An 18,115-nucleotide genomic window follows, 5' to 3' on the forward strand; every position below is an offset into this window, starting at 1 on the left:
GGGCGCCTTTTGTTCTGGCGAGACATGTCCATTTGAAAGAAAAACATGATTTTAAAAGTAAAACATCAGAAATAAGCATAGCATATGAAAATCACTGCATGAACATCCCTGGTAATATTTACTCATGCTACCAGCAATGACATATCGGTTGATGGTTGGCATAGTAACGCAACAGGCAGGAATGCTAGAGGTAAAAACAACAGTTTAGCACAAAGACGTTTTGATTCACTCTCACAGAACAGAAGCAGCCGGTCAATCTGACGTCCTGCGGGTGTCACCATCACTGACATGATCTGTTATGAGCAGATTTATTCATTCATATATTACAAATAAGATAAGGGCTATGTTGGCACAGTTTTGTTTTGTTTTACAAAATATAATTTTACTTTTTGAAGAAGACAAAATAAACACTTTTAACCAAATGTAATACTTATTGTATTAATGTTCCTTTATTATTTCACTTAAAGTTAAAATAACAAATGTAGCCAATGTTTTTATTCACTGTCGACGTGTTCATTGAGAGATTTGAGTTTTAGTTGAATTTTTTCAGTTAACATTACCAGTTATCCATTCCATGTTCCAAACGTTAAATAAAATAAACTAATATGATCTAAAAGTAGAAATTAATATTAAAAATACAAAACCACAGATAAGCGTAATATATTTATATCCTCCAAATGAAACAAAATAATACATTTGTATCCAATTGTATTACTATGTGTATTGTATTGTATTGTATGTGTATTCTACTCAAGTTATTATTTTAAAAAATGCGTTGCAGGTAAATGACTGAAGAAAAAGAACACTATACTGTACATAGAAAAGTAAAACAAGTTGAGATTAATATCAGAATCAGAAACAGGTTTATTACCAGGTAGGTTTACACATACGAGAAATTTGACTTGACGTCATGGTCCGTATAGTGCTGCGTACCTGGACTCACATTCAGGTTCAGGTCCGGACTCAAGTCCAGAGGTTCAGGTTCAGGTCCGGACTTATAAGTCCGGACCTGAACCCATGGCTTGTGTCAAGTTGTGTGAGTAACTAAAGTGAACTTATTGTGAGCTAATTATCAATTGAAAATTAACTCATAATCAACTCAAATTCAAACTCGTCAGGTTTATTGTGCTCCCGTCCAACTTGTGTCTACATTTCTCTACAAAGTACAAATGTAAAAAAAAAAACGTTTTGCCACTTAGTCTACAAATGACTTATGACAGCAACTACAGTGAACTGCTACAAAGTGCAAACATTTATTTCATTTACCAAACTAAAGTAACCAAACAGTCCCTGAGCTGACTGAGCCTAAATCCCTAAAACGTTGCTGAAAGGTAGAGTGTAGAGTAGACTATACGCATTACACTGTTACACACCTACTATACAGTATAGACTACACTGTAGTGACTGACTGTACAGTCAGAGTGTACTGTACTGTCTGTACACCATGTATTTTCTACAACTCTACATGTGTACATTATACAGTACATACTACATACATAGTGATGTACATACATACTGTTAGAAATTAAAATCAATGTTGATATGGCGTAATTTTGAATTAAATACACTATTTAATTTAAATCAGTTTTATTCTGAAAGAACCGGAAGTTCACACTATTAACTTAATACTTTTATTCTGAAAATTCTTCACTTCCGGTTAGCATTAGCATGTGGCGAAATGCTACGTTTTCAAACCGTGAATCGAAGGTGAAATGACATGTGATGTTGTACACTGAGCACACTGGGATTAGCACTCATTTATTGACGCTGAATAACGTTTATCAGGGAATGTTTAAATAACCACAGACACCAGAATATACGCAAGTGCTAGTTTTTTTGCCAAGTCCAAGTACCGGTTCCCGACGTTCCGGTTTTAACCGGACTTGAACCGAAACTTTTTACAAGTCCAGTACCGGTTCGGCGTACCGGTACGCAGCACTAGGTGCGTACATATAAATACACAGGTAGGGAACTAGAAAAAATATAAACAATATAGTAAAATATATCAGTATTTACATTGCAATGGAATGGAATCAAAAGAGGAATAAAATATGAGTAAAAATCGGCAGTAATAAAAAAGACAAGAAAACAGATATAGTGTACATTGTGTGTGCATAGAGTCTGCGTTGTAGCAGAGGTAAAGTGTCAGTGGGGGGGGCCGGGCCTTGTTTAAGAGGCCGGTAGCGGAGGGGAAGAAACTGTTCAGGTGGTTAGAGGTTCTGGTCCTGATGGAGCGCAGCCTCCTGCCAGAGGGGAGGGGGGTGAACAGTTTGTGTACAGGGTGGGAGGGGTCGACCACTATCTTCCCTGCCCGCCTCAGGGTCCTGGAGGCATGCAGGTCGTGGAGGGAGGGCTGATTACAGCCGATCGCCTTCTCTGCAGAGCGGATGACACGCTGCAGCCTGCCCTTATCCTTGGCTGTGGCTGCAGCGTACCAGATGGTGATGGAGGAGGTGAGGATGGACTCCATGATGGAGGTGTAGAAGTTCACCATCATCGTCTTTGGCAGGTTGAATTTCTTCAGCTGGCTTTTTTGGTGAGGGAGCAGATGAGCAGAACATCTGCTCATCTGCTCCCTCATCTGAGACCCCGCCTCCCACGCTGTATCCAGTTCTTATTATACATCCATGAGATAGACAGGAAGTAAACATTTGAGGTCCTGGGCGATGATGGTGCCCAGGAAGCAGAAAGACTCCACAGCAGTTACTGGGGAGTCACACAGAGTGATGGGGCGGGTGGGGCTGCGTTCTTCCTAAAGTCCACAACCATCTCCACTGTCTTGAGAGCGTTGAGCTCCAGGTGGTTTTCCCCACACCAGGTCACCAGAAGGTCCAGATCCCATCTGTAGGCAGACTCGTCCCCACCAGAGATGAGTCCGATGAGGGTGGTGTTGTCTGAACTTCAGGAGCTTGGCAGACTGGTGACTGGAGGTGCAGCTGTTGGTGTACAGGGAGAAGAGCAGAGGGGAAAGAACGCAGCCTTGAGGGGAACCGGTGCTGATGGTCCGGGGGTCAGAGACGTGTTTCCCCAGCCTCACGTGCTGCTTCCTGTCAGACAGGAAGTCTGTGATCCACCTGCAGGTGGAGTCGGGCACGTGCAGCTGGGAGAATTTGTCCTGCAGCAGAGCCGGGATGATGGTGTTGAAGGCGGAGCTGAAGTCCACAAACAGGATCCTGGCGTAGGTTCCTGCTGTGTCCAGGTGCTGAAGGAGGAAGTGAAGGGCCATGTTGACAGCGTCGTCCACAGACCTGTTGGCTCTCTAGGCGAACTGCAGGGGGTCCAGGAGGGGGTCTGTGATGGATTTCAGGTGGGACAAGGCGCTCAAAGAACTTCATAACCACAGAGGTCAGGGCGACGGGTCTGTAGTCGTTTAATCCTGAGATCCTTGTTTTCTTGGGAACCGGGATGATGGTGGAGGATTTGAAGCATGCTGGAACGTGGCATGTCTCCAGTGAGGTGTTGAATATGTCAGTAAACACAGGAGACAGCTGATCTGCACAGTGCCTCAGAGTGGAGGGGGAGAAATTGTCAGGGCCAGCATCTTTTCTGGTACTGAGTCTCCTAAAAAGTGTGTTTAGATATTTCTCATTGATAGAGAGAGTATCTGATGTGTCAGGGAAGGGCAGTGGTGTGGGAAAGTGGGACACTGAAGGGGGGGGGGGGCATGGAGGTGTGAGACTGAAGCTGTTGGGAGGTGTCACGGAGGATGATGTCAGGACTGAACTCTTTGTCGCCAAATCTACAGTAGAACTAAGGCCACGTTTACACGGAGACGAAACGGGTTGTATCCGCTACAGTTATCCTAACTGCTCCGTGTGTACGTCCTATACGATAATTTCCTGATAACGATGAAGCCATAGCCCCGCCTCTCCCCACCTCTGCTGATCACTGCTGTAGCATGGTCAGTAGCTACTGCTACTGACCATGCTACAGATGTTAGTGCAAAATCTACAGCTCCTCTACCACAACCATCAGCAACAAGTGGACATGGAGAACTACATGAACTACATCCACCGCGGAGAATAAACAGAAGGGCAACCATGGCAAGCATGCTCGGGGGGTCTTCTTCGCTGCTTTTGGTGTATTTTGTGGCGGACACACGGAGCCGCAAGCGTTTCGTCCTCAGACCTACCCACTTTGGGAGCCGTTATCAAAGTGTATCGGATTTGGGCTCCGAATCCGCGTTTCCGTTTCGGCCTCGTGTGGACGAACCGTCTATACGATAGAGAACGTTAGCGGATTCAACTGATATCGTCTCCGTGTGGACGGGGCCTTAGTCCATGCCAGACAGAAGCAGAGTCGTTTGCTGAGAACTGGTGTTGGAGTTTCTCAGAGTATTGTCGTTTAACATCTCTCACCGCCACTCCTATACGCCTCCTCCTTTTGTAGTCTAAGCTATTTCAGTTTTGATGTGAACCAGGGCTTGTTGTTGTTAAAACTCACCCTGGTGCGTGTTGGTACACAGCTGTCCTCACAGAAGCTGATGTATGACGTCACAGCCTTTGTATATTCATCCAGACTTTGAGTAGCAGTCCTAAACACATCCCAGTCAGTACAGTCCAAACACGCCTGAAGTTCCTCCATAGCTTTACTGCTCCACTGCCTGAATGTCCTCACTACAGGTTTACACAGTTTGAGTGTCTGCCTGTATGCCGGTATCAGGTGTACCATGGTGTGGTCAGGGTGGCCCAGTGCAGCGCGGGGGACGGCGTGATAGGCTCCCTTGAAGGTGGTGTAACAGTGATCCATAATATTCCCCTCTCTGGTGGGGCATTCAACAAAGTGTTTGTATTTAGGAAGTTCATGGCTGAGATTGCCTTTGTTAAAGTCACCAAGAACAATAACTAGTCCGGATAAGTCCTCTCCAAACATATTATCTGGTCGGCGAGTGTGCGCTGTGCCTCCTGCACGTTCACATTCGGTGGGATGTAAACACCGACAAGTTTCAAATAAAAAAAACATCAATTTGAAATAACAAAACAAATATAAAAGCAATACTAATGTTCAAAAAATACAAATAGACTAAACATGAATTATTAAATAGTTGGATTTTACATATATTTTTCAAGATGGCAAAACTCTCCTGCTCTCAGAACTCTGAGAATAATTTGCAAAACACTCGTGTTTCAAGCCACAACCATGGTCCAGAAAACATGTTTCCCTGCAAACATGATTTACAGTCGAGTGTCTTTGAATCAATGAACATCATTTTGTAGCTTTGCTTAACCAGAAAAGACATAATTCATTCTTGTATAAGGGTACTGATTCTGCCTTTTTACATCATCAAATATAAATACAATTATTTAACAAGACATATTGCAAAGAGACATTACAACTTGAAAAATGTAATAAGATTTATCAAGTTATTCCTGACAGAAATGACTAAGTTTGCCCTTGTATGAGCAAAAAGATTGAAGAACTAGGGGACTTTATAAATCTGCACAGTGGTGAAGGGTAAGGTTATCCAAATGTGTGTGTATGTGTGCGCGTGCGTGTGTTTGGATTTGTGCATCCATGGGTGTGCATCGTGCATGCAGATAGAGGCGGTGTGTGTTCACATTTTGGAGGGACGTGAGGTGCAGTCGCTGGGCTTGAATTTAAGCAGAGTGAAGATTGTTTATGGACTGCCAAAGGCAATTAATCTCCCTTCTCTACAAAAATAAATCGGATTAAACATTCTCGTGGCCCAGTGAATCTGTGTCCCCGTAATGGCCGCTCCTCTGTCCCGTTTCCTACCCATAATGCCGTTCCTATAGGCAGGATTCACTGGCTTCACCATAACAAAGGGCTGCACAATGACTGTGTAATCACATTCTGCTGCTCGTTTGAATGCTTGTCTTTCACGGTGGGGAAAGAGCATTGGCCACTTGACCAGTCTGATATTATGACCTTTGATAGAGTTGCTGAAGTGCTGAGGGGGCGGGGGGTTGTTGATTAGAGTTTCATCTGTTTCTCTGGCCGCGGGTGAAACACATGTTCACATGATGATTTGACCTTTTCTGCCGTATTCAGATGAGTATGCTGTATCCTCTCGACTCTCCTTCTGTAAGTGGGTTATGGTTAACATTCTAAAGAGGCTGACTCCAAAATATTTGAACACTGACATTATCCCTAATGTATTCAACATGTATAATTCCACAGCTTTTCATGCTCAACACTTAAAAAGTAGTACTGGTAGAGCAGTTTCTGGTTAATAGCAGGTCCAGTTCATGGCGGGTTGAGAGAGTCGAGTGATACATTAATCTCTTTGAATTAATGTATCACATGTATGTATGTAAAAGAGGAAGACAGAGGAAATCTGCGACAAATCAAGCCTCCATAAATCGGCGCAATCTTGAAGGATGTTCAATAGGAAGACCTCGTATTCCTTATCACACGGCTTAATTAACAACTCGATTCTGATTGGTCAATTCGGACCTTCCAGAGGTCTGTTATTTTTGGCAAAAATAAATGCTAAGGGGGATCAAGGGACTATGTGCATTTATATCATCCGCAGAAAGAAGTCAGATGTAGACGAGAAACATTTGTTTTCTCCATCAAAAAACATAAATTGTTATATGTGTGAAGGGCAGAGGTTAAAAGACAGAACGCTTGATGTCACAGAAATCAATAAGACAGACAAAAAGTAAACACTAAAGGGAAGAGCAGAAGAAGACAGACAGGAAGTAAACACTGAAGGGAACAGAAGAAGAAGACAGACATGAAGGAATGACTAAAGGGAACAGCAGATGGAGATAGACGAAGCCCCCAGGAAGTGCGCCGGACTCTGTGCCAATATTCGTTGTGTCCAAACGGCGGTATTGCAACTTCCGTATCAGTCCGTGACGTCACCCGGCCCAAAACAGCTTTTTCCCATTGACTAACATGGGGAAAGAGACGTCTGTAAATCGGTGGATAATTTTTTTTTTAACTAAATAAACTACCCAGTATGAATTGTTTTATAGCCCTTATTAGAATCATTCGGTCCTTAAAGTTGTAAAATGGACTAAAAGCCGAATCTACATTTATTTTCTCCCTCCATTCATTCTAGTGAGCCGAGAGTGGGAGCTCGGGGGGCGGGGCATAAGGGGCGCATGCTCTGTGACTGCACATACGGGTACTTCTGCTCTGACAGCCAGGCATGATGGGTAATCTGTGACGTTTCGCTCTCTCAAAAATTGGGCCATTTTGTCTTCATGCGCCAATGAGCAGCTCTCATAGGAAAGAACGAGAACCCGCCTCCCACGCTGTATCCAGTTATTATTATACATCCATGAGATAGACAGGAAGTAAACACTGAAAGGAACAGCAGAAGAAGACAGACATGAAGTAAACACTAAAGGGAAGTAAGAAGGAGACAGACAGGAAGTAAACACTGAAGGGAACAGCAGAAGAAGACATACATGAAGTAAACACTAACGGGAACAGCAGAAGAAGACAGACAGGAAGTAAACACTAAAGGGAACAGCAGAAGGAGACAGACAGGAAGTAAACACTGAAGGGAACAGCAGAAGAAGACATACATGAAGTAAACACTAACGGGAACAGCAGAAGAAGACAGACAGGAAGTAAACACTAAAGGGAACAGCAGAAGGAGACAGACAGGAAGTAAACACTGAAGGGAACAGCAGAAGAAGACATACATGAAGTAAACACTAAAGGGAACAGCATAAGAAGACAGACAGGAAGTAAACACTAACAGGAAGTTCAGAAGAAGACAGACAGTAAATAAACCGACACGGACAGTTACAGTAAACCTCGATCAGTGCTGCCTGTTAAAACCTCCATTACCAGTACGCTTTTTGGAATGCCATCTGTACACAGCTTTTGTTTGGTCACTTACTGTCAGTGCCGTGAGTGCATCACTTTTAGTCTGGGAGAGCAAAGTGGATATACATTGTTTTTTTTGTTCTTGTTGTTCCCTCCCCAGGCGCCTACAGCTGACAGGCCAACAGCCATCAGACAGGATGTCGTACGGGTCCATTGACGGGGGCTCTTTTGGCAGTCGCAACCCGTTCGGAGGTCCTACGAGGCAGGGCTACCAGCCAGTGGGTGAGTTCTCAGGATTTGTATTTGGTGCTTGGAAGCCACAGAACATGGACGTGGTATCGCCTTGTAAACAAATTAGCAAACAGATGACTATTTACACAGCAAACCAACCAGGGGGGGTATACTACGAAGCAGGATTTTCGCTTAGCCGGCTAACTTCAGGGAAAACTCGGGGTCTCCAGTCCTACGAAGCTGGTTCTCTTTTTAGTAGGCTAGATCTCCATGGTAATTTATGCTGTGCGGCTAACCTGGTCGGGACCAGGGGCCTATACTACGAAGCTGGTTCAACCTAACCTGGATATGTTTGAGTTAGCCGGTTGGCCTAATCCAAAACATACGCGCTCTCGCTAAACTGTACTACGACGGTGGTTATCAAGTGGATCGCTCAAGCCAGCCGTTTCCTATCTAGTTAGGTGTGCGTTCACATGAAAGGGGTGGTATCTGGAGCATTCGACCAATCACAGACATGGAGAAGCGTACTGACAGCGCAGCGTCATACTTCCTGAATGAAAAGTGAACTTTAATACTAGTCAAAAATGAAGAAGTTAAACTTTAAACATCCATGACTTAAACACTTTATCCAGGATCAAAGCCACATAGCTGCACCTGCAAGGTGAATACAGCTGGTAACAGAAAAAGTGTTTGAATGCGTACATTAACAGGTTTATGATATCACTGCCCCGTCTAAAACACGATTTGACTTTAATTACATTTGTCTCGAGTGTTTCGTCAACTTAATGTGTTGCTTAAAATAATACTTCTGCATACAGTATGTGACACTGTGAGTGTTGCACGGCCAGATACGGCTCAGCTGACTCAGATAAGAAAATATATGATACATTATGAAGTGATATGCCGCGGACTGTACTTAATGTTACTCTGATCCGGTTACTTATGTTGTGGCAGATATGTGGTAAGTGTTCTTAACCCTAATGTTATAGCCTAATAGTCAGATTGCTCTGAAGATGGGAGGTGATATTCTATTAATGTTCACGTTCACACAGTCGGTGATTTTTGCCGGCCGTCTTTCCTGCGACGGCAGCTTTTCTGTATTTCCTTTCTCCTGTAATATGACTTGATCGCTTGAAACTCCGCACACTGAGCTCTGATTGGTCAGCAGGCAGTGCTTTCACTGAGTTGAGCTCTTAGCCTGCAACCTAACCTGGTCCCGACCAGGTTAGCCGCTAAGCATAAGTTACCATGGAGATCTAGCCTGCTAAAAAGAGAACCAGCTTCGTAGGACTGGAAAGCCGGAGTTTTCCCTGAATTTAGCCGCTAAGCGAAAATCCTGCTTCGTAGTATACCTCCCAGGTTAGGTTGGAGGCTAAGAGATCAACTCAGTTTAAAGCGATCAAGTCATATTACAGGAGAAAGGAAATACAGAAAAACTGCCGTTGCAGGAAAGACGGCCGGCAAAAATCACCGACTGTGTGAACGTGAACATTAATAGAATATCCCCTCCCATCTTCAGAGCAATCTGACTATTATAACATTAGCGTTAAGAAAGCTTAATTAAATATCTGCCACAACATAAGTAACCGGATCAGAGTAACATTAAGTAGGCCTACAGTCCGCGGCATATCACTTCATGTATCATATATCTCCTTATCTGAGTCAGCTGAGCCGTATCTGGCCGTGCAACACTCACAGTGTCACATACTGTATGCAGAAGTATTATTTTAAGCAACACATTAAGTTGACGAAACACTCGAGACAAATGTAATTAAAGTCAGATCGTGTTTTAGACGGGGCAGTGATATCATAAACCTGTTAATGTACGCATTCAAACACTTTTTCTTTTACCAGCTGTATTCACCTTGCAGGTGCAGCTATGTGGCTTTGATCCTGGATAAAGTGTTTAAGTCATCGATGTTTAAAGTTTAACGTCTTCATATTTGTCTAATTATATAGTTGACTTTTCATTCAGGAAGTATGACGCTGCGCTGTCAGTATGCTTGTCCATGTTTGTGATTGGTCGAATGCTCCAGATACCACCCCTTTCATGTGAACGCGCACCTAACTAGATAGGGCACGGCTGGTTTGAGCGATCCACTTGATAACCCGCGTCGTAGTACCGTTTAGCGAGAGCGTGTATGTTTTGGATTAGGCCAACCGGCTAACTCAAACATATCCAGGTTAGGTTGAACTGGCTTCGTAGTACAGGCCTCAGGTCTCACCAGAATGCGTGACTCCACCACGACTCCTTAACACCGCAGTGCGTGGTGGAGTCACGAACTCTGCTACATTTACGTGTCTGCACCACGCAAACAACCCCAATGTAAAGTGAACAAGGCTCCTTTGTCGTGGTGCACACACGCATTTCTACAACGTCCAGCAGTGAGCTTTTATTCTATAAAACGTTTTTAAAATCTACTTTATAGCTTGTAGTAACTCAGGGGAGGCTTCTTTTATTTTATTTGTATTCATAATAATTTGTATTTTTCGTCAGAATGTATTATGGTGCATTATTTATGAATTTGTGTTCTCAAAAAACAGTGCATTGTGTGTAATACAACTGTGATTTTTATTAAATTAGTTAGTTTTTAAGGAAGGCCAGAGCTTCAGCTGTGTCAAATAGATTGTTCCCTTTAGTTAACGTTTTTTAAAAGAACATTATATTCCTATTTGATCATGTCCCCTTTATTGTATTACGGAGAGCAATGTGAGCGTCCATTCCCATTGGATAACGCAGGATTTTACACCCGGAAGTAAGTATTCCCCTTACTGTCGATTGATCTTACAGTGATATCTGCACTACTCATCAACTCAAAAACACCAGATTATCCTTGTTAATTACACAACATTGATTGGTTTAAATTGTGTGCAATGCTTTTGTATTTTCCCCTTCCATTCGGAGAAACAAATATTTGTTCAGTTTAGGATGGCAGAAGACACTACACTACCCAGAATCCTCAGCTATCGTTTGGGACTACACCATGTGCTTTGCTTGACAAACCCCGTCCGAAGTTGACGCCAGAGCGTCAAACAGCATTTTGAAATGGAATGAAACCCATCGACGGCACACTATTCAAACAGGAATCGAACGTCTCCTACCCCCCCCCCCCCCCCCCCCCCCCCCCTTACGTCACAGGCTTCTCCAACAGTGCAACACAATAAAACAGATACACAGAAAAAATGGTGCAAGTCAATACAAACAGAAAAATAGTAAGAAGTGAAATAGTGGTCTATACAAGTGATTGGAATATGATATATTAGATAAATCATTTCTAAGTAGCAGCCAGATGAATGTTATGGATGTTGTTTCAAAGTTCAGGTGTTTAATAGTCTTATGGCCTGTGGGATGAAGCTGTCCCTGAGTCTGGTGGTTTTAGTCCGGATGTAAGATAAGATAAGATAAGATAAGATAAGATAAGATAAGATAAGATGGTACTTTATTGATCCCTATTTGGGAAATTGTTTTTGTTGCAGCAGCATAAAAGACAAGGCATTTTACAATAAAACAAAACTACAAATAAACAAGAATAGAAAGAAAAGAAAATAGAAAATATACATGTTGAAATAGAAAATATACATGTAGATATATATGCAAATATATATATATTCAAAAATATATGACATGGAATATGGAATATTAAATATTGAACAGATTATATGTGTAAAATGTACAGCGAGGTTTTATTCCAAGAGAAACTATGGAGCAGAGAGTTCTCTTCCAGCAGAGGTGATTTATTGTACAGAGTTATTGCAGTGGGCAGGAATGTGTTCCTCTATCGGTCCTTGTGACAGCGGAGCTGCAGCAGTCTGTTGGAGAAGGAGCTCCGTTGACTGTCCAGCTGCAGGTGGAGAGGATGGGTGGGGTTATCCATCATGGACAACAGCCTGTTCAGTGTCCTCCTCTCCACCACAGCTTCAAAGGGGTCCAGCTTGATGCCGATGACAGACCCAGCTTTCCTGATCAGTTTATTGATCCTGCTGGTGGCACCAGCTCTTATGCCCCCCCCCCCCCCCCCCCAGCAGACCGCAGCAAAGAAGAGTGCACTGGCCAGAACAGACTGGTAGAAGATCTCCAGCATCTTGCTGCACACGTGAGGATCTCAGCTTCCTCAGGAAATAGAGTCTGCTCATCCCCTTCTCGTACACAGCGTCAGTGTTGATCCCCCAGTTCAGCCCATTGTCTGAGTGCACTCCCAGGTACATGTAGTCCTCCACAGCAGCCACATCCTCTCCTAGAATGCGGCTGTTGTGCCAGACGGCAGCAGACAGAACAGTTTGTGGCTGGGGTGATGGGGGTCTTTGATAATCCTGAGGGCTTTCTTTAAGGTTAACCTGGTATTTTTACTCCACTACATTTATTTTAGTTACTTTACAGATTCTGATTAATGATGTGAAATATAAACAACCCTTAAATCAGACTTTAGTTACACCTGAGTCAAATTCAGGGAAGGTGATTGTCAAGTGCCAACAATCAGGAGAGATGTTTGATAGTTGGTGCTTGAGAAGACTAAACATTTATCTGCAGATCTCTATAAAGTATATTCATTACTCGTTATTCTCTACTAATAGTTAATTAAAGACTGCATATTATGGCTATTTTGCACATCCCTTTCAAGATTTCAAGATTTTCAAAGGTTTATTGACATATCATACACAACTACGGTGTAGTTATGCAATGAATGAAACACTTGGGTCACAGGTTCCTCAACAGTGCATTACAAGACATCTATCGATATGTGTGTATACCTCCACCATTAGACATATTCTGCACATTTCTTATTCTATCTACATACATATTATAAGAGTATAATGAATGTATAATATCAGTTAAAATAAGTGCTTCAACATAGTTAACATTGCAGGAAAGTTGATTGTCAAGTTCCAAAACAAACCATGCAATATATTAGACGTTAAGTACTTTGTCAGGCTTAATATGTATCTGTAGATAGATACCCCCAAAGCTTTTTTCTTATTTCAAAGAAGACCTTAACCTAAAGTATTCTTTAATGTTTAAATAAAGCCTTATTAGTTTGTCTGTTTTGCACATCCTCCTATCAGGCACTAAACTGTTAGTAACTCTTAGTAACTTTTGAAGTACTGTTACGAGACTACAAAGCATTAGTCAAAAGCTCCTGCAGCAGAAACCTATCTGTTAGTGCTATAGCCAAATTTAAGGAAGAGATTCCACCAATACTTAACTCGATAGCATGTCTGCATGTAAGGGAGGAAACTTATACAAAATGTACACCACCCCAAATTGATCATGTTGTTGATAGTGCTACAGATGCGCTGCGAATAAAATTAGACTCTGTTGCTCCTTTGAAAAAGAAGAAAATAAAACAACATAGATTAGCTCCATGGCATAATGCCCCAAACCCGCAAAATAAAGCAAAAGTCGAGACAACTTGAAAGGATATGGCGTTCCACTAAACTTGAAGAATCTCGTTTAATTTGGCATATTACTCTCAATGAATATAAGAAAGCACTGCGTAAAGCGAGAGCAGCCTACTACTCTTCATTAATAGATGAGAATAAGAATAATGCAAGATTTCTTTTCAGCACTGTAGCCAGGCTGACAGAGAGCCACAGCTCGATTGAGCCTTCTATTCCCATAGCACTCAGTAGTAATGATTTTATGTGCTTTTTTAATGATAAAATTGTTACTCTTAGAAACAAAATTAATGACCTCTTGCCTTTGACCAGTATAGTGTTATCAACAGCTCCCGGAAACGTAAGTTCTAATATTACACTAGATAGTAAACTAGAATGCTTTTCAGCCATAAACCTTGAACAATTAAATTCAATGATTCTCTCTTCTAAACCATCAACGTGTATGTTAGACCCAATTCCAACTAAGCTGTTGAAGGAAGTTTTTCCATTAATTAGCACTTATTTATTAAATATTATGAATATGTCTTTATTATCAGGCTATGTTCCACAATCATTCAAAGTAGCAGTGATAAAACCGCTTCTTAAAAAGCACAACCTCGATCCAGAGGTTTTAGCCAATTATAGACCTATTTCCAATCTTCCGTTCCTCTCAAAAATTCTTGAGAAAGCGGTCGCAAAACAGCTGTGTGATTACTTAAAAAACAATGATTTATTTGAAGATTTTCAGTCTGGCTTTAGAACACATCATAGCACAGAGACAGCTCTGGTTAAAGTCACAAATGACATTCTAATAGCCTCTGACAAGGGACGTGTCTCTATTCTTGTTTTGCTCGATCTCAGTGCTGCATTTGATACTATCGACCATGATATCCTATTGCAAAGACTAGAGCACTTAGTTGGCATACAGGGAACTGCTTTAGACTGGTTTAGGTCCTATCTATCTGAACGCTCTCAGTTTGTACGTGTCAATGATGAATCTTCCACGCAAACCAAAGTTAGCCATGGAGTGCCACAGGGCTCAGTGCTCGGACCTATTTTGTTCACATTATATATGCTTCCGTTAGGCAATATTATAAGGAATCATTCTGTACATTTTCATTGTTATGCGGATGATACTCAACTATATTTATCAATCAAGCCTGATGAAATTAATCATCTAAATAAAATTCAAGACTGCCTTAAGGACTTAAAAACGTGGATGACCTTAAACTTTTTGATGTTAAACACGACCAAAACTGAAGTTATTGTACTTGGCCCGAAGAATCTACGAAACAAATTATCTAAGGATATATTAACCATGGATGGCATTAATTTGGCCTCCAGTGAGACTGTAAGGAATCTTGGTGTTATATTTGATCAGGATTTATCCTTTCACGCCCACATAAAATCAATTTCAAGGACCGCCTACTTCCATCTACGTAACATTGCAAAAATCAGGCATATCTTGCCTCAAAACGATGCAGAGAAACTAGTCCATGCATTTGTTACTTCAAGGCTGGATTATTGTAACTCTTTATTATCAGGGTGTACCAAGAAGTCAGTCAAGTCGCTTCAGCTGATTCAAAATGCTGCAGCTCGTGTACTAACCAGAGTTAGGAAAAGGGACCACATTACTCCTGTTCTGGCTGCCTTACACTGGCTCCCTATAGAACACAGGATAGAATTTAAAATTCTTCTTCTCGCCTACAAAGCCCTTAATGGGCAGGCGCCATCTTACCTTAAAGAACTCATTATACCCTACTGTCCTACTAGGGCATTGCGTTCCAAGAATGCAGGGTTGTTGGTTGTTCCTAGAGTCTCTAAAAGTACAATGGGAGCCAGAGCCTTTTCTTATCAAGCTCCACATTTGTGGAATCAGCTTCCAGTTTGTGTTCGGGCGGCAGACACCCTATCCGTTTTTAAGAGTGCGCTTAAGACCTTCCTTTTTGATAAAGCTTATAGTTAGGGCTGATTAGATTCAGCCCCTAGTTTTGCTGATATAGGCTTAGTTTGTCGGGGGACATCTTACTTCTTCCTTCTCTCTGTCTATACCTGTGTACTCTCATGTTCCGATTAACCCAGCTTCCCCAAATGTCTTTCTTTTTGGTGTCTGTATACGCCGGGATCCGGAGTCATGGATGATCCTGCGCTCCTCTGTCCTGGATCTTGAGTCGTGGCTGTGGTCCTGGATCATAGGTCCTGGATGGATATCCTCGTGGATTCATCTTCCTATTATACACACATGCATTTCCAAACATTTGGACTACCTATGTTGCAAATGTATTATCTTTTCAATTTACACACGGCATCTATTGCACGTCTGTCCGTCCTGGGAGAGGGATCCCTCCTCTGTTGCTCTCCCTGAGGTTTCTCCCATTTTTCCCTTTAAACTGTGGGTTTTCTTCGGAAGTTTTTCCTTGTACGATGTGAGGGTCTAAGGACAGAGGGTGTCGTATTGTCATACTGATATTTTGTACAAACTGTAAAGTCCACTGAGACAAATGTAACATTTGTGATATTGGGCTATATAAATAAACATTGATTGATTGATTGACTGTTTTATTCTAGATATCATTTACAGTATCTTCTTGATATTTTCTATTCTATATTTATATCATTGACCTTCTACTTTCCCACTATTTTGTATGTACTCTTAATATTTAAATGTTTTCATCAAATATAACACATTCAAAAGTGCTTTACATAAATGAAAGACATTAAGAAAAAGGCATTTTAAACAGTCATTAAAAAGCAACACAATCTACCTATCTAATAACGTGCTTTAACCAGTAGGAGGTTTGGGTTAAAAAACTGTTGAGTTTACAGTGTTAGCAAAATAAAATATACTGCTGTTTCTGGTTTAGTTTACGATGGATATATTATGTTATTGTTTTGATATTTGTAACACAAAAGCGATGGAAAGAACCCACAGAAAAGATCTTAACATGACCCAGCGGTCTAGTAGTTAATAAAAAACAATAAATAAAACAAATTATTACTACTAACTTTATTGTGAAATTAAAACAGAACGGTAAAAGAATAGTTTCCGGTCTATTATGGGGCCAGATCTCTGTAGATAAATAAAGAAATACGACAGATGTGTAATATTTAATGCAGCCAAACCATTTATTACAATGCATTCATGTGATGACTTTCAAAGAGTAAAGCAAGCACTGCTGAATAAAGTATGATTTTATCTTTTACGAAACGTTTTTTTTCATATGGAATGAAGTTGGAGGTCAACCAATCACAGAGCTTGAGGCAAAGCGGAACAATAGCTGAGGATTCTGGGTAGTGTAGTGTCTTCTGCCATCCTAAACTCTGAACAAATATGTGTTTCTCCGAATCGAAGGGGGAAAATACAAAAGTATTGCACACAATTTAAACCAATCAATGTTGTGTAATTAACAAGGATAATCTTGTGTTTTTGAGTTGATGAGTAGTGCAGATATCACTGTAAAATCAATCGACAGTAAGGAGAATACTTACTTCCGGGTGTAAAATCCTCCGTTATCCAACGCTCACATTGCTCTTTGCGTCCGTAATACAATAAAGGGGACATGATCAAATAGGAATATAATGTTCTTTTAAAAAACGTTAACTAAAAAGGGAACAATCTATTTGACACAGCTGAAGCTCTGGCCTTCCTTAAAAACTAACTAATTTAATAAAAATCACAGTTGTATTACACACAATGCACTGTTTTTTGAGAACACAAATTCATAAATAATGCACCATAATACATTCTGACGAAAAATACAAATTATTATGAATACAAATAAAATAAAAGAAGCCTCCCGTGAGTTACTACAAGCTATAAAGTAGATTTTAAAAACGTTTTATAGAATAAAAGCTCACTGCTGGACGTTGTAGAAATGCGTGTGTGCACCACGACAAAGGAGCCTCATTCACTTTACATTGGGGTTGTTTGCGTGGTGCAGACACGTAAATGTAGCAGAGTTCGTGACTCCACCACGCACTGCGGTGTTAAGGAGTCGTGGTGGAGTCACGCATCCTGGTGAGACCGGGTTGCAGAAAACACATGTCTCTGGGGAAGAATATAAAAGAAAATCCAATATTCACTCAAATAATGTATGCTCTGGTTTGGTCTCCACGGACTCCTGGAGAAGGGTCTGTCTCTTTAGCCCAGAGGTGCCCAGTACGTCGACCGGTCGAATGCTGGTAGATCGAGTCATTCATAAATACAAAAAAATCCAGCTCTGTTAAAATAGACAAAACAGGTTTTGATCCCTCCTCCCTTGGCCTCCCTGCCACTTAATTCAGGAGTTTACTTGATTGACAGAAAAAGCGACCTATCGCTTTCCAGTCGGTTAACCCAGAATGCAAAGCGATACAAAATCAGTCAAGTGCCGGGAAAACTCAAATTAAGTTAAAGAGACAAACAACAAAATGAGTGCGGGACCGAGCAAGAAGATAAAAACAAACCACTTCCACCCAGAATGGGAGGAAGAATATTTGTTGTGATGTCACATTCAAAGGTTATTTGCCTTATTTGTAAAGCAAGCGTCGCTCTGCCAAAGAAAGGTAACGTGGAGAGGCATTATCGGAGTGTTCACAAGGCATATGACAGCGACTTCCCTCCAAGTAGCGAGTTGAGAAAGGTCATGTATTATTGCTACACAAACATTATCTCGCAGTCTTAGTGTCGCCAACTCGTTTCTAACATGCAAAAAGACAAACAAATGCGTCTATGGTCGGTGTATTTTCGATCTTTCCAATCCAGACGAGATCTCTCTCCCCC

General features: G+C 41.5%; 1 protein-coding gene across 4 annotated transcripts in view; it reads left to right on the forward strand.

Annotated features, from left to right (window-relative positions):
* tsnare1 (T-SNARE Domain Containing 1) overlaps positions 1 to 18,115 on the forward strand; it is a 359,325-nt gene that overhangs the window by 107,562 nt on the left and 233,648 nt on the right. For all 4 annotated transcript variants that reach the window (XM_034226529.1, XM_034226527.1, XM_034226528.1 and 1 more), the window contains one exon: positions 7,910 to 8,031. In XM_034226529.1, coding sequence (XP_034082420.1) covers positions 7,947 to 8,031 — 85 coding nt within the window. In that variant the 5' untranslated portion in view covers positions 7,910 to 7,946. The remainder of the gene's footprint in view (positions 1 to 7,909; positions 8,032 to 18,115) is intronic.

The sequence above is a fragment of the Gymnodraco acuticeps genome, unplaced genomic scaffold, assembly GCF_902827175.1.
Source record: "Gymnodraco acuticeps unplaced genomic scaffold, fGymAcu1.1, whole genome shotgun sequence".
In the NCBI taxonomy this organism is placed as follows: domain Eukaryota; kingdom Metazoa; phylum Chordata; class Actinopteri; order Perciformes; family Bathydraconidae; genus Gymnodraco; species Gymnodraco acuticeps.